Genomic DNA, 18,005 nt, shown 5'->3' on the forward strand with positions numbered 1-18,005 from the left:
AAGTAAAAATTCTGGCCTGCACCCATCCCTTGCTGTCCCATCAGCATGAACAGCAGAGTATTTAGTTTTGCTGTAGTATTTAATCCTTTAGCTGAAGTATGATGTTGCATGCTAATGTAGATGACCTTTTTCCTCTTTTTTCTTTCCCTTGTTTGTGAAGATTAAATAAAACTATTGTGATTCATTAATTCTGAAAAGAAATTACATCAATAAGGGTATATAAGTTAGACCTTTCTATGGCCAGCTAATATTTCTACCTAAAGTAGACAATTCCTTTCCCCTTCTGCAATCAAAATCCTTTTGACCACTTAAATACACTCTTATTCTCAGGAAGTGGTCTGGACAGTAGTTTCTAAGCCATTCTAATCTGTGGAGAAACTCTAATGCCTTTCATGAGACTGCCAAATACCACAAGAAAGGGCTGGATTTTCCTCCAAGTTCTTCAGTGCCAGATGGATCAAATGATTCCATTTTCCAGGCAAATAAATCAGAAATTTTGTAACTTCCTTTCAGATTTTGGGTCCCTCTTTTGCTGGAGATGTGAGATGTATTTTTTTTAATTCTGTATTTACTATCTTCAAAGAGAATCTGCAAGGTTGTTACCTGGCCAGTAATTTTTTCCATAGAAGTACTACAAAGATCCAAAGTTACAGTGCTTCAATTTCAAGGAAGCTGATGACTCTGCTTTCACAGACGTTTAAGATAACTAAATATTTGTTCTTGTTGTATAAGAGTTTCTTAATGGCATGTTTTTAGTGAATCTATGCAAAATCCTCCTTCTATTGTGGCTCTGATTTGTTTGGTGGTTAAGTACCCAATTTTTGTGGCTGTAACAGTTTGTCACTTACTGTTCATTGTGGCACCTTTCCAGAGTAGTAGAAGGATCCTTTACCTTGTCTTTGCTTTACTCTGTTCCTCCTATGGTTCTATGGTTTAATATTTTACATATTGTTCACACTTTGTATTTCAAACAAGTTTTAACCAGTTCCCCAGCCTTGAAATTATTTTTGGAGTGTCAGCAAGCACAGAACCAGGGATTAGCATTTGCAGTTTTTAAAAAAAACCTGTTCTGCTCTTCTGGGGATGGCTAGAACTGTCCATGAAAGCTGCTCCTTTTCTTCCATGATGATCATTGTTTTCAGTTCCTCCATACTGAGAAGAGCTGGGAGGAATGATGAGGAGTGGGAACTTGGCAACTGAGAAATCTGGGAGAAAGAATGGGACCTAGTCTAGGTCATCTGGGGAGGTCTGAGTATGATTTCTAAGCAATAAAACTGGGATGAGGGGTGGGAGAGCAGGATGTGGTTCAGGTCAGGGCTGGACTGGGGTAGCAGAAGAGAATGCTGAAGAGAGACCACTGGAAGTAGAACTGGGGAAGAGATAACAAATATCAGGCTTGGAGGGTGAAGCAGAAACAAGATTCCTACAAACTCCCAAGATTATTCAGTCACTTTATATGGGGACAATGTTCCTTGTAGGATATCTGACTGATTTGTTACAGGAGTTAAAAAAAAGTGTGTAGTGAATGAAGCAAGATAGGAGAAAAATGCTTCATTTCCCAGGCTGTTACCACCTGCCAGGGAAGTGGATTCTGTTTCTTCCATTGAATTCTGCTCCAGTGCATTCCAAGGCAAGTCACTTCATCTCCTTAGATCAAATTTTGTTTTTGCCAAGTGCCCATCTTGTGAAGAGCTGGCTGAAAGCTTATAAGGTGCATCTGAAATCCATTTTCATCCTTAGAAAAGTATTCCTGACATGTATGGAATTTTTTAGCAAAATTAGAAGATTGCTTTTAAATGAAGTGCATATTCTAAAATTAAGTATTCTACATGTAAAATGGGAATGCTTCAATTATTGAAGCATTATTGAATTATTGAATTGATTTATTTTTTAAGTGAAGTTCTTGCATCATTGAATACTCTATGCATATTTATAGAAAACTTAATTCTGTTCTTTTTACAAAAAGCTTAAAGGTTAAGACACACTTGTCTTTGCAGGTTCAAGTGCTGGGCATGAAAACAATGGATATCTGTGCTAAAGTATGGAATTTAATTAAACCTAATTAACACATCCAAACTTAACTGTCTGATCCTGTTAGGCCAGAATTACTAAGAGCCAGATGTGTTGCAGTTCCATGGGGTTTAGTTTCTAGAAGGAAAAATACAGTGGTCAGAGATCCTGTAGCATTGTCAGAGTATTGTCACAGAGGCAAAGTTTCAGCAATGTAACTAACTCAGAATCTTAACTAATGACAGTGTGGTACATTGAACATAAAGGCTGTCTGTATGTCAGTCTGTCTGTGACTCATTCTGGCATTGTGGGCTGCACAATTGAATGTCTGGAGAAGAGACCTTTCTGAGGAACAGCAGGAGTGTGGAGGATCAGATACCACATAGCAAACTCTTCTTCTGACTCTTGTACAGCTTGTACTGAGAGAGTGTTTTATTTGGAAAAACACATCCTGTAAAGTGATCTTTATAAAGATGTGTTTTTAAGCAATATTTATGTTGTTTCCACAGACTGGTTGAAGAAAAGCTAGATTGTTCTTGTACAAAGGAGAGAACAGTTGATTAAAAACAATCATATTCATCACATTTTAATTTACTATGGCTTTCTTTTTTTTCCCTAGGCCTCAAAGAAACCGCTGAAGAAATGGTCAAAAACAGGTTGGAAGGAAAGGATAACCTAACTCCATGGCAAAAATACCTAGAGAAGAAGAAAGAAAAAAGACTTCTTAAGAAAAAGAGAAAGGTAATGTTTGTATTGGCCATTTGAGGGGGAGTTGTTTGTTTGTTTTAATTTGTTGTTAATGTTTGTTTCAGATAAACAAAATAAATTGTGCAGCTGTCAGTGCTATTTTAAGGTTAGAATATGCAGTGGTCACTCACATGGAACTACTGAGAGTACTTCATCAAAACTACAGAGCAAAAGGATATTCAGCATACTGCTTACACAAAACATCTTTTATCTACTTGTACTTCTGTAAAGATAAATAATTAGTAATAATAATTGGCTTTCATTTGCATTTTTAATGCTTTAGAAGTGGTCTTCTTTGCTACTGTGTGCATATCAATTCAAAGTTGTTATACCAATGATAATTGTAGGTTTGGAAGTTTTGGGCTAAAATAGTACAGACTTGTTTCCCAAAGCTGTAATAGCAAAACATTAACAGCTGCAAAGAACTATTAAAATTTCAAATTGCAAGAGAAAGAAAAGGAAAAAAGCATGTGGCATGCATAACCTAGGTTCTCTAAAGTCTTAAGTTTCTCACAATGTAATTCACATTGCTGAATTACACTTCTAAGAGTAAACTCTACAACTTGAGTTACTCTGTGAATGTCAGTTAGTTTTAACTGGCACTTGATGAGTAACTTCTTTAAGTTGGTAAGTGCTCAAAATAAAATAAGCAACACTGTTTGGTAGCAAAGCAACTTTGTCTTGCATAACATTCTTGGCCAGTTTGATAAATTAGGTCGAGGAGCAAGGTGTATGACACACTACTACCAGTAAGAAAATCTGTTCTTTTAAATCTAAACTCCAGATTTTTAAAATCTGCCGCACAAAATGAACTTTCTTATTCAAATTTGTCCCCAAGCACAGCTGTTGTGGAACATAAAGTAAGGACATAACAGTGCTGATCCTTTAATTTGTTGGCATGGTTATCTGATGCATGACAGTTTGGGGATATGCCTAATAAAAATGTATAAAAGAGAATTGAAGTTGTTGATTTGTCTTTGCTATCACCTTTTAGTGTGCTTTGGTTTTTTGATGTTCCATCTACAGTGTTTCAGTTTTCATCTTCATAGCTACTAACAGAACATCTCATTCCAGTGAAACTTCAACAGTAGTTACATGTTGATTGAAATAATAATGTTTGTGCTTTGTTACAGGCTGCTGCTGAGAGAGAAGACAGTGAAGATGAACTTCCACCTGATGTTGATCTCAATGACCCCTATTTTGCTGAAGAATTTGAGAAAACAGGTCAGTCAAGACAGGCAGCTTCTAGAGTAAATTTACCCTTTTGTTAAATACTGAGTTTTCAAAACAAAGTCAGGCTGGACTAAACACAGAGATAGAATGTTCAGAATTAAATGAAGTGGGTGTAATTTGCCTAAAATTGCTGTTCCTGTAAAATTGTGTGTATTGTAGTACAGGGAATGGTAGGGAATATTCTCTTGGCTTTCACCAGAGACCATTAGTTAGGTTCTGAGAATGGCTGTTAAAAACAAGCTGCTCCCCTAAGTATTCCAGAGAAAAGACCTCCATTGCTTTGGAGGTCTTTTGATATAGGAAGAGTCACATATATATTGGTCCCTTTGAAGCTTGGGTCAAGTTACAAAACCATCAGATGTTTTTGCATCATAAACAAAGTTGTCTTTGAGGTGAAATCACTTTTCTCTTAGTCAGATTTTTACTGGAGTACTCTTGGCTGCTTAGAAACCCCAACAGTGAAATGTAATATTTTAGAAAATAACTTGCCCAGTTTAGATTTTTAGGATACCTTTATTACAGGTTTTCTATTCTGATGTTTAAATTAGCTTTTGCCATGGTAACAGCAAATTTGTTTTGAGTGATTTTGCTAAGTAAAATCAATGAAGGTAAGTTTGATGTTCCATACTTTTGGATCCTAAGGGTGGCCCATATTATTGTATATTAGAAGAAGAAAGATTACATAAAAACAAAAGAAGGAAATAAACATAAAGAAGATAGCAACAGATTTACTATTATTGCCAGTCTGTTGTTCAGTTGGGGGGCTTTGATCATAAAAGTTCAGATCCAAGTTCCATTTAAAAATTATAAGTTACTTTTAATTTTATACTTGCCAGCACAGGCTTCTGTCCTGAATGTTAAAACCTATCCTAGGATAAAATAAATAATTAAACCCCAAAATCTGGATGATTTTGTGCTTAATAATCTGGAATACAGAACAGTAGAGTGAGTCCTCTCCATGTTTTAGAAATAAACACAGTCCAAAGTGTCCTGCAGTGCTGTTTTCTGCCATGCTTTCTACATGGCTTGTGTATAGGTTTAAGTAATTCATTGTCAAGATAACCATTCCTTCCACCAAATTGTTTAATTTTTCTTTAATAGCAAGATTACCTAGGTACTCTCATATGATGTGTGATGGTCTCTGTGAAATCTCTAAAGAAGTGTTTTCTTCTGTGTTATTGTGTCCTAAAGGGGCTCAGTAGAGAATGAACTTATCTGCACATATTTTAACCTTGTCCATAACATGGAGAATAGACTTTAATGTTTGTGGAGTCTTTGAGGATAGTTAAATACACATAAAGATTAAGAAAGTGAAGCTTTTGTCTTCAAGATTGCTGATAATTACTGAGATGCAGGAGAAAACCAGGACATGATTAGCCCTGGAGAAGTTCTGAAGGGACAGAACAGTGGCTGGCTGAGGGCCTGTTTAAATTCTGATGGTAATTACACAGCACAACTTTGGCTTTCACCAAGTTTACTCAGAACAGCCTCTGTGTCAGTTGGGGTTGCTTTTAAGCACAACTTATCCAATGAGGGAAAATGGGTTAGAGTCATCTTTGAACTTGGCTGTAATTCTGCCAAATTTGTATTTAGGGTACAGGCAGCTTCAATGACCATCATTTTTCACAAGCCTTCCACAATTCCCCTGGAAGATTGAAATTTCACCCTTAAATTGACTGTCAGATTATTTTAGATTATGCTGAAAAAGCATATGACAGGGTTCATTTGCAGACTCATGTGGACTAGTGCAGAAACTGAGGATGTAGTAGTGCTGGAGTCAGTTTTTGGCTGTAACATGCATGGCTCTTGTGTAGCTTGGCTTCTGTCAAGCTGAAGCAATTGAAGGGAAGCAAGAGTGTGAGGAGCTGCTAGACCAAGGGCATAAAAACTCTGAGTGCTGTGAAAGGCAAAGTGGAATTTATGGGAAGTCTACTAAAGCATATGTTCCTTAGGTGTGTCTTTGTTCCTGATAACTGTTTCTGATAAGCAGGCAGTGATTCTTACACTGTGGGTGCTTCACCTTGGAAGAGGCAAGGTAGAACAAATTCTTAGTGGCTGCTGTGCCCAAAAGCTGCCTGTATGGGATTCATGGTAGTACTTGCTTTGCACAGTTTTCATGTAACCTTTTAATAGTACCACAGGCTGAAATGTCAGATGCTGCACATACATGAGCCTTGATGATGCATTCTAGAAGCTTGACTCCAGTTTCATATTGCCAAGAAAAAGAAAATTATCCCTTTCATTTTACACTTATGCCCATACTGTTTAAAAATTCTTTGTAAGATTTGGATTTGGCTTGGCCAGTTTCACTGTTACTGCATCAGCTTCTCTGGGGTCTTAGAGAAGTCAGAATGACTCTTGTAGCCTAAACTGTTTAATAACTAAATAGTGTAATTGCTAATTAACATGATAGCAAGGTTCTGCTTTTGGAGATCACTGAACAGTTTCAGAACACCTCAAATTATTAAACATAATTTCTGTTGAACCTTTGAGAAATTCTTCACACATTATTGTAACTCCTATTAGTTCCAAACCATTAGATGCCTTCTCATGATCTAATTTATGATTTATATAAGAATTGGTGGCTTTTTATAGGCAGAAGGGAGCAGTACAAGTGCAAGGACCTTAGAGCTTAGCAACAAAATCAGAGTACAGTTGTAAAACCTCTACTTGAAACATAAAATAGATTAAAAGATCCATTTACTGTGTCTCTTTGCAAGGCTTTTGAGACTGACTCAAGTTTCTGACTAAGGCAGAAGTCCTGTGAGAAGTGCTTTTGATTTGGGGTCAATTTCTGTGTCTGAAGTCTCAAAGTTATGATTAGCATTTACTGTCAGCTGGAAATCTGTTGATGCACAAAATTAATGTTGCAAACAAAATTATCGAGCTGAGAAAGAGTCAAATGGCAGCTTGAGTGGGGATTACAGCAGAAACTGGACACTTTTTATACTGGCTGGTGGCAGCTACCAGTTAGTTCTGCATCACACTGAAGTATCTTCTGCTGTAGGTGGGACAAATCTGATTAAAAGATGGCAGAGGGAATGAAGTGTTAGGGAAAACCAGAGGGTTTGCAATCAGTTTGCTGTAAGTGTGCAGCAAGTGTGTGTGGTAGGGCTAGCAGAATGTATGTGGGAAGAGGGACTGTGGCAGGAGTATGTTAAAATTACAGATAATTTGTGAATTTTCAAGCAGAACTGTTTTCAGTATGATACAAATTTTTGAGTCCCAAGGGTGATTTTAGGTCCCAAGCTGGTTTTATTAGCTGCATAGTGTCAAAGTAAGAAAGAAAAGATTTACTAATTTATTTGTTTTCATGGAGAAGAGCTCATTTTGGTACCAACTCCTTGCTCAGCCCCATCTGCAGCCACAGCAAACCCTGAAGGCATAAGGATCCATTCTTTGATTCCCCATAGAGGGAAAGAGGAGGGAAGGTGACTTGAATGACTTTGCTTTGGGAAATGTGTGGAAAGAAAATAAATCCACTGATCTAACTACTCATATAACTGTCTCTAATTGTATCTCTGTGCTCCTTTTCTGCAGTTTAGCCACTTATGAAAGAGAGATTCCATAGTTGTTGAAGTCCTACAGAAGACATTTATTTCTCTCTTCTACACAGTAACTTAAATTGTGTAGTTTAGGTAACAATATAATATCTGAATCTGATTTTCCTACACATTTTCTGGAACTACTAATCAATAGTTTAGGTTTTGGCCTGATGATACTGTGCATCAGGATAGTTTGTTTTTTTTTGTAGTGGTGGTTTGTTTCTTCTGGAAATCCATTTCCAGTTTGAAATTCATGTAGAATTAGTCAAGGGAATAGTCAAACTAGAAAAAAACCTTCCTCAAGAATTACATCATCTTTCAGGGCATCTTTAGTGATATAACTTGACATGTGTCTGGCATGTCTGTAATTCTAGTCTGAGTACAAACCTGTCTTAACAAAATGAAGCCAGATATCTTCCTTAACAGTATCCTCAGTGGACTGCAGTAAATTGCCTGGGAATGTCATTCCAAGCTCATAGGTCAGAGTGTGTGGTTCAGGTCAGGAAACCTTCTGCTTTTCCTGCTTTTTCTTGATCAAGATCTACAGGCATTCCGAAGAGAATAATTTGATTTTGTAGGATTTATAAACAGGTGTGTTTTCATTAGAAGTTAGGTTTGACTAATGTCTCATGCTGTTACTGTTCATTATGTCTGTCTAATCAGCACTGTGTATCTGAATGCTAAGGGGGTAGGGGAGCTTCTTCAGAACAATGTTCAGTCTGAGCAAAGTCAATCATATTTTAATTTCTACCAGAAAACACCCTGGGAGTGATGTGATGTGATGTCATGGTTTGCTTGCACTATTTTGATACTTCTCAATGCTGCTCTATGAAAAATACAGTAATACCATGGTTTTGACTTATTTATGCCATTTGAATGTTGCTGCCTTCTTATACTGAACAACTATTCAGTGGATTTTTATTGCTTTAAGTCTTCTTGTTTTTTTTCTTAACTTTGCAGCCTTTTGCCACATCTGACATTTAAATACTGACTGCAGGAAAATGAGATATAGTTAGAAGTTCTAGCTATTCTAGCTATAGGTAAATTATGCCTTCATGCATAAGCTTGAGTAAATGTGTTCATGCCCTGTATTTGTACCTAGGTTTGAAGAAGAAGCCAGAATCAGTAGAAAGTACCTCAGAAGATGAAGATGAAGTTGAAAAACAGAAGGTAAAGTGATGTAAAATATTGCATTGCATGAGTTCTGCAAGTATTTGGTATGTGGGTGGAATTGCAGAATTTCATAGGATGGCAGTAGAATAAAACTATGCAATTGTAATAGTGAGAGCTTTTGGAACAAAAATTACCAAGAAGAAGTTTGTGTGTTGGGCAGTGCCAAGTTTTTATTTTTTTAACATCAGCCTAGTATGAAACATTTGAGAGTTTAAACCTTGTCTTGTATATTTTTGTCCTTGAAGATTCAGTTAGTTGTTTTCTTTTCATTCTTTCTCAGAACAAGTTAACTAAAGAAATTGCTTAAATCTAGATCTATAGGTTTTTATTTTGCTATATGAATATCAGTATTAAATTGTATCCATTAGTTATTTCTAAGCTGTGGTGTACAATTTTCAGATGAGATTATTACTGTGTTTGAAAATTGAATGTGGGTATTTGCATTTATTTTATATTTAATGAGAAGGAAATAAACTTCTATTAATACTACACCTCAATATGTTAAAATAATAATGTTTTTACGGATGAAATAATACCCTATTTCAACTTATTTAAATAAATGTAGACTCATACAGGCTTTATTAATGAGATGCTGAATTTTTTCATGGAAAAATTTCATTGTGTTCATGGACTTTCTTATTTTGTAACAGGCTGAAATGGCCCTACTGATGATGGATGATGAGGATGACACCAGAAAACATTTCAATTACAAAAAGATTGTAGAACAACATAATTTGAGCAAGAAGAAGAAGAAACTTCTTATGAAAAAGAAAGAGTTACTAGAAGATGACTTCCAGGTAATTGTGCACTTCGTGACTTTGTGACTAGACAAGTTCCAGGAATCTCATGATCTGTGACTTCTGAAGCAGATCATGTTTTATTGGGATTAAAAGCTTTGCTGTCACCTAAAATAAATGCTTCTTTTCTTCCTTCAGGTAAATGTTGCTGATACAAGATTCCAAGCCATGTTTACTTCTCCCCTGTTTAATTTGGATCCTTCAGATCCAAATTTCAAGAAGACAAAAGCAGTAGAAAAGATCCTGGAAGAGAAAGCTCGCCGAAGAGAAGAAAAGGAACAGGATCTTAAAGAGGCAAACAAGGGCCAGGAGAACAAGATGGCAAAGAAAGGAGAGGTTGCCAAGAAAACCATAGATCCTGCCCTATCAATGCTAATCAAGTCTGTCAAAAATAAAACTGAAGAGTTTCAGGCAAGGAAAAAGCAGAAATTCAAATAATTGAACTTTGTTTTTACTCAGACTTTACTTTAGTCCCAGCCCTTTTAACTGAAGACATATTTTAAAGTTACTACAGCCTGCTGTAATCCCTGTCCACCAAAAATGTCCTGAAAAGTCATTTAACTGTTGGTGAATTTTGAAGCATTTAGAGTAATAATCACTCTTTCCTTCTGCAACAACAAATACTGTTTTGCACATATGTAAGGAAATGATAGTTTTGGGGTGGTTTGTTTTGTATCATGTCATCTCTTAAAAATAATAGAAGTGGTGAAGATGGCTACAAAAAATTATGGATTTATTTATAAATAAGAAAAACTGTTCCACTGAGGTTTATTGCTGTGATTAAGTGGTTTTAAAGTTTTTAATTCCACATAAGTCTGTAAAACATACCTGTCTTGATAAAGAAGGTAATAATATAACTACAAATGGAAGTTTTGTATACAGGTTTTTTGTAGATATTTAAAAGATTGCATAAATGTTTTATTAATTTCTCCTTTAAATATTTGAAGGTAATGGAACAAATTAATGGAACTATTGCCATTTAGAAGTGTTTCATTAACATATTTTGGAAATAAATAGTTTAAATTGGCCCAAAAGAATTTTGAGTACTAGCTGTGTTTTTTTTCTTTCGCACCTAAATGAAATGACATCAAAATAAACTTGTTGCTATTGTTATTACATTTCTATGAATATAATACTTACACAAAGTCTTCCAAAAAAAAAAAAAAAATAGGGGAGGGGGAAAGGAAAAAATCAAAGATCTAGATGATACAATTTTAGAAACCATGTTATTTGCCCATGATAGTGTTGGTGATGAGGGTTTGGGTTGTGTTGTTAGTATTTTTTTAAAGGTTTGCTGTATCAGCTCTAATAGAAATACAACATGGTGTTACAAGAAAGACTGAAAACTTTGGAAACAAGGAGCTGGAAGGTAATTTTCCATTTCAATGACATAATTTTCAATTTCTATGATGTTCTACTAATTTAAACAAAGACTAACATTAAAACAGAGGTTAAAACTGTAGATAGTCAAAGCCAGTGTTTATATCAAGTAAATTTATCTCAGTATGTGAAGAAGACAAGAGTTGGATTAACACATAGGAATAACCAAAACAACCAGAGGTGTTAAGCAACATAATATATAAATACAGGTGGGGATGGATTTTATAAGAGTGCTTTGCAATGATGTGCCTGTGGAATACTTGCAGACCTTGAGTGTTTTAAATGTAATTACTCTCCATAAACATTTGAACATCTTCAATGTTACTTTAATACTGGCTCCATAGAGAGTCTCCCATTTGTATAGAAAACAAATTTGTTGGGAAATGAAAGGCAACAACAAACTGCACTGTCCCTTGAATCCCCTCACCCTGCTGAGTTCCATCTGTGTTATCAGGGCTTTTATGTCCAGCTCAGCTCTTCTAGAACTGGAAATTGATGTGGAATCAGTGATCTCTTCTCCTGCAGATTGCCTAGATATGCTGAGTGACTCAGTGGGACAAAACTCCCCACCAGAACCTCTGTACTCCTGCAGTGCCTCTGTCCTTGACAAGAACTTTGCTGGAGGAGTCATTTGAAAAATCCAATTATAAAATCTAAAAGTCACAAATTGTGAGGACTTCTTACTAAAATTAGATGCTATAAATTGTGTTACATTTTCATGGATGTATGCTGGCTACTTTATCCTGTTAAGAAGCCTGGCCTCTATTTGGATTTCATAGCAAGACAAAATACATGGAAAGATGAAGGCAGACTTCCCAGTGATTTCAGTTATTGGTTGAAATAATTATTTTGTTGTAACATTTATTGGGTATCCTGTCAATTCTTAATGTATGACCATTCTATGTAATCAGATGGTTTTGTTGGTTTTGTTCTCAAGTTACTGAGTGCTGAGGGGGCATCTTAGTTGGGAAGAGCTGGAGCATGCATCTTAGATGGAATTTTTTGTTTATAAATTAATAGCTCTTAAGCCTTTTTTTCTTTTTCCTTTTTTAAAAAAAGTTTTAATTACTAATTAGTAATTCAAATCACACCATCTACTCTCCATGATTCCAGATAAAGGAGACCAAAATCTTGACATGCTTTCTGTGTCTCCAGCAGAAGCATATCTTGGAAATCTGGTAAGAATCTAGAATTCCCTGCAATCCGTATCCCTTGTTGTAAACAAAAAAAAAGAAGATGGTTTTGACCATCTCATTCTTTTAAACATGAAAATAGGATGTAGAAATCCAAACCTCTCAACTTTGAAATATTATTTTACTTTTCACTTTGACTAGATGTCATGTAACCAGCACAAGTGAAGGCAATGAAGTAAAATATATTAAAAACTGAGACTGTTGAAAGTGAGACAAATAATTTTTCTAGCAACTTAACGGAGGTCTGTTATAAAGTAATTTGTCTCCAAGTTGGCAGCCAGCAGAGCTCATGTTGAATGTAAGCCAGGCCTTTAAAGCTCTTATATTACAAGTGGAAATCACAAGAGGGCTTGATTTATTTAAAAACTGAGAAAGATCAGACAACAAGAGATGAAGAGCCATGTATGTTTTCAATCATTCCTTCCGTCTAAAAATTAAATGTATTATTTCCAATTAATAGCAAGTTGGCTTTTTGTTCTTTTCATATTTTGATAGTATCCAAAAATAACAGTAAGTTGTGCAATCACATACTTTTTTAGCAAACAAAGCAAACAACCAAAATACTGTGGGTTTTGTAAAGAAGGCTTAGAAACTTAAGTTATAGATGACCTATGTTTAAAAGTACTAGAGTGATTAGTTTGCTTTGTATTTGCCTTAAATCATGTAAAATGCCTTAGGTTATGTAGCTCTGGTAAGAAAACCAGCATTGGTACTTTGAATGGCACAATAATTTTCATTAATTTCTGGAATACTTTAAAGAACTGTAACTTTCTTAATGTAAAAATGGACCTTTTCATGTTGAGGACTATGTTACTGCCTTCCTGTGAGAAGCAAGACAACGTGGCAGAAAGGTCTGTTCTGAAGTTTTCTGTCCTTAATATACAGCATTATAAATGGGAATATTTTTATCTGGGTTCTGGACCCAGTCTAGATGAGTGTCACCTAAGGTCATCACTACTTCCTATCCCTCTTGTCACTAACATCAGAGAAATCCCTGCTCAGGACTGTTCCAGCTTTGTATTTCATAACAGAGAACACTGTTGAGTTGTAAACAACATTGCTTGTAGCCTCCATTTGCCTCCACTGGCAAACCTTTCTCCTCTGCCATCCTCACAGACACCTGATCTCATCGCTAGTTGCCACAATTTCATGGGCAAATGCTCCTGGACTGCATCCCATGAGCTCCTTGGCACTGCACAAATCCCTTGGCTTTGCATTGAAATCCTGCCCAGTGCACTTAGACCTTCCTCCTTTTGTAATTTTGGGACAGGGAAGGAGGGAAAGGACAACTGAGGCAGATAGGGTTTGTAGTGATTTCTGATAGTGGGATCAAGGATGGACATTGTAAGTGTGAACAGAAAAACCACCCAGTGCAGTCAGCAGTGTGTGTGGCTGAACTGCTGCTCAAAGGGGCTGGCAGGCTGCCCATGAAAAGTGCAAGTTAACAGAAGTGGTTACCAAAAGGGCTGGGAATAGCAAAGGCATGGCTTAGGGTGGCTGTGACTGATATAGGTAATTAAGAATTGGTATCAGTTCTGTGGAATGCAAAACCTTCAGGCATAAGCAGCTCCCCTTCCTCATTGCCCTGTCTTTTCCCCTTAGGTTAATGCCTGGGCACTCAGAGGGAGCAGTACATGAGCTGGCCCAAGAATGGATGCCTTGGGCTTTGGAGGACTTAGGGACTGGTTGGTCCTTCTCCTTAGCAGAAGTATCAGCAGGGAGAGCCTGAGATGTGCAGTGAGGTTCAATGCCCCTGGTGCTGGCCAAGAGTTTAAGGGTGTCCTTGCAGCTGGAGGGGGGAAAGGTCTGCAATTCTTGAGCCAAGCAGAAGATAGACAACTTTTTTTCCACATATTTCTTGTTTAGAGAATTTGAGAGCTCCCTATGAGGAAACTCAATACAAGTGGCTAGGAAACAAAACCAGGTCAGAGAGAAAATCAAGCACGGTGCATGTAAAATCAGGTCTGGCATTTGTTGCAGTTACCTAAACAGATGTTTTTCTTTAAGATCTAATCTGACATGAAAATACCATGTTAAGGGAAGCAGTCTTCATTACTCTATATTTTGCTGTCCGAGTGCTCAACTTTGCAAAGTAACTTTGACAAATTTTAACAATGACAAATTTAAATAACAAATTTTTGTCAGCAGGTATTAATTTTCACTTATTTTCATGAAATAAAAGCCACAACCTTTATGCTGCACAGAAGCTCATCTGTCTCATGTCTCACTCAATCCAGAAGAGGAGACTGGGCACTTCAGTGAACATCCCAAGTGTGAGCAGGGCACAATTCTGTTCTCTGTATGCCCTCTGCAGAGGGGTAGAAATGCTTCCCAGGGTGGTGGCCATACAGCTACTGCAACACTTGTGTAGTAAAATCAAAACAGGTGTAGCAGACCACACTTACAATATGAATCTATCACTTACCTGCTTTTCTTAAGTGCCCCAAAATTCACCTTTGATAGCAAAGCAATTTGCCTTGGTAAACAAAGGTTATTTTGTCACAGAATAACTGCTCCGTTTTTCTGAGTTACATTTTTTGAAAGACAGAAGGTACAAAATACAGGTAAAGGGTAACAGTAATGAATTTAGTTGTATATTAAGATGTAGTTTAAAAATGAAAGTTCTGTCCTAAGATAAACCTGCATTGATTTTTGTACTGATCTCAACTTCACCAAAATGTGAATTTGCTGATAGAGGTCATGAGCTTGTCTGAGGGATGAGAATGGATACCTTTTCCCCTCAATTTGTAGCTTGAAGATCAGAACTTCCCCAGTAAGAGATTGATTCTGCTAATTATTCTTAAATTATCATGAACTTAGGAATCCTGAAGTGTCTCTGTTGCAATGGGATCAGTATCACAGAATTTGAAGAGCAGGATGCTGTGAAGACTTCACTACTGAAATTGTATCAATACCCTGAGTGCAATAAACCAGCTCTGGTTTTAAATCATTGGCCACTGAGAGCTGCAGAGAGCAACCATGCAGGTCAAAATCCACAACAATAATGAGATTATCTAACCTGTGGAGAAAGACTAGTTCAGGAATTACTTAGTCGCCAACTTGACCTGTTTTGCCAAAATACGTATTTTTAAACTGTCATGTTTAAACCTTCACCGTACTTTGTGGGCATGAAGGAGAATGTTGTCTGATTCTGAAAACCACTTTTCTGCGAGTCTTGGCTTCCTGATTTCCTGTAGCTGTCATCAGGAGATGACTGTCCTACTACTGCAGTGGCCAGTATGTACCCAGCACACATCCAGCTCACTTTCCAAGGAATAAAGACAAAACCTTGCAGGGATTCACTACTTGTGGTTATTTTGGCAGCAAGTGATGGACGCATTTTTGAAGCTGCATTTCTCAAAAGTCCCGTGTCTTATGATTTGGCCCCCCTGAAAAGCTGGCAGACTGCAATCACACCGAGCTAGAGCTCTCTGAGCTGCCATGGAACGAGCGCTGGAAATAACCGCGCGTGGGTGTTGAGCAGCGGGGACTATGTGGAATGCTCGATAGACAGGTCCAGGATGCTAGAGTGTTTCCTCATCTGAAGTAGCTCATTATCTGGAAAAAACATTATTTTACTGGCTGGGAGTCAAAGAAGGGGCCTCTTCATATGGAGAGGAAGCAACGAGCATGCCTGGAGAAGACTGCAGGCTTATTTATGCTACCTGCAAGGATCAGCCAGTCTTTCAGGGGGATTGATGATGTGGTGTTCGAGTGGATTGATTCCAGCCTTCAGTTTCTATTCCCCTCTGGCATGCCATCATCCAGACAACAATTCCTGTTTGTATTTACTGGTGCATTCAGCTTTTTATCCTGTTACTGTAGAAGTGAGTTGCAAAGTTCCTAACTGAAGCTGGAATGGTTCGTTTAGGGCTGTTTTTCCATGTGCTTGCCTTTTTTTTTTTTCCCTCTCTTTTCCTCATGGCCACTTTCCAGACATATCCTCCATTAAAGCATTAAAGTTGTCTTTAATTGATTGTTTAAGGGTGCCCTCTCACCTGGGTTAAAAGAAATGGAAAAAAGATATGAGTCTTCTCCTCTTCTACTGCCCTTTCCCAGCATCTCTGTCCTAAACAGGTGTCCAAAAGCACTGAAACCTCCCAAACCAAAGCTTCAGGTATTTTTTTGCCTGGAACATCTTTTATGAAACCTCACTAAAGTCTAAGGACTTTAACAGCAACTTTTACCCGGAATAAATTAAAGGATCAGATAAGCTTTTTATCGTATTAGAAAGCAAAACCAGTACAGGCTTCAAAAGACAAAGTGCAAGAAGAAATCTAAATTAATCAACAAGAAATAGAACAAAAAACTCCACAGGCTTTAAAACACAGCTGTAAACTTTGTAAAAGGAATAAAGAAAACCTCTCACTTCAAACCTGGATGCTGAGGAACAATTTACAGAATGAGATCACCTTTTTATTGGAGTAGCAATACAAATCTACAGAAGAGCAAGGACCAGAAAACAGGAAAAAAACTCCAGAAATATTTGGCCAGTTTGAAAACCATCACCAGCAGCAGAAGACAAGTTAAGTAAATGCATCAAAAAACAAGTGGAAACAGACATTTGGATTTAAAATCCAGTTCTGGAAAACGCTATAGGACCAAACATTGACAAGGCTTTAGCTTCTCCCCTAAAGAACGAAGGGCTCTGTGATATTGTCCATCTATCAGTATGACAGCCCTGCCTTTGCAATTTGAACCTGCTTCAAGGAGATTCGACAGTCAGGTCAAGTCAAAATATGTGCAGCTGAGAGTCAGACAGATGTGCTGCCTCTTTCTTAGCCACAGATGTAACAGCTGGACACAGAAAGGGAAAATGGGGGGCAGAGGGTGCACAGGACCGTGCACAGGACAGAGAGGTGAATGCACAAGGCCAAATTCAAGCTGATGAAAAAATCAAACCACTTTTGTGGTGGCCAAGTCTGCACATCAAAGAAGGGATGCAGGCAGAAGGCAAGTGCATTGCAACACTTCCACAGCACCTTCCTTTTCCCTCAAATCAGTCTGTCCTAGCTCAAACGTGCCCATGGCCATCTGAGAAGCAAAAAAAAGTGCTTTGAGGAATCTCCTTGGTTGACTTCAGCAATGTCAAGAATACCGAGGGCTTTAAATAAAACAACAACAACAAAAAAAACCCAAATAAAATATGGCAACAAAGCAACTTGCAACTGGGATTTGGACCTCAGGTTAAAATCTCTGAAATAAGGCCAAAGATTTCCTGAGGGTTTGTGGGCTGCATGTTATTTCCTTGTAGTTTGGTCCAACAGAATAGGAAGCACCTGGTAATGTGGAAGACAAAAGCTGCTCTCCAAAAGCCACATAGTTTTGTGTGTGCCAAAAAACTTGTGTTGAGAAAGACTTGCATTTGTTCCTGACATATTTTGCACTATTAAAAAAATGTAAGGCTGGTCTTTGAAAGAAGTCAATAATACAAAAGTGGAAGCACATTTTTATTGGGAAAAAAGCCATAGAAAGGGTTTCTGTGACTATTAGGCAGGCCAGGAAGGAGCCTTAATTCTTGGGGGAGATCCATCGTAAGGCAATTAGGATGTGGTGGAGATGGAATAAAATCTGGGGGTGAAAAAGTTAGTTTCCAGATGTCCCCATCCACAGCAGGGGGATTTGGACAAGATGCTCTCTAAAAGCTGCATCCAACCCAAACCATGCAATGGTTCTATGATTCTTTGGTTCTTGCCAGTTCAGTGCAGGACGTTTAATTTGGTGTTAACGTTTAATACACAGTATAACCTGTGCTCACCACAAACATGAGAGGAAATGGTGCTCCTCTTGGCAAGGCAGGAAGTGTAAGCAATCTGTCATTAGTTATTATTTGCTACATGTTATAAATGAGAAACAAAAGTCTCGATATTTAGCAAAATTTAGATTGCTTTATTTCATATAGACAGAGCAAGCAGCGCTGGGGAAAA

General features: G+C 37.4%; 1 protein-coding gene across 1 annotated transcript in view; it reads left to right on the forward strand.

The window, feature by feature from the left end:
• ESF1 (ESF1 nucleolar pre-rRNA processing protein homolog) overlaps nt 1-10,616 on the forward strand; it is a 28,238-nt gene extending 17,622 nt beyond the window's left edge. Inside the window, exons 10-14 of the mRNA XM_079298396.1 lie at nt 2,630-2,751; nt 3,891-3,981; nt 8,638-8,705; nt 9,359-9,505; nt 9,644-10,616. Of these exons, the coding sequence (XP_079154522.1) occupies nt 2,630-2,751; nt 3,891-3,981; nt 8,638-8,705; nt 9,359-9,505; nt 9,644-9,943 (728 nt within the window). The 3' untranslated portion in view covers nt 9,944-10,616. The remainder of the gene's footprint in view (nt 1-2,629; nt 2,752-3,890; nt 3,982-8,637; nt 8,706-9,358; nt 9,506-9,643) is intronic.
• The last annotated feature ends 7,389 nt before the right edge of the window (nt 10,617-18,005 follow it).

The sequence above is a fragment of the Erithacus rubecula genome (genome assembly GCF_903797595.1).
Source record: "Erithacus rubecula genome assembly, chromosome: 2".
Lineage (NCBI taxonomy): Eukaryota > Metazoa > Chordata > Aves > Passeriformes > Muscicapidae > Erithacus > Erithacus rubecula.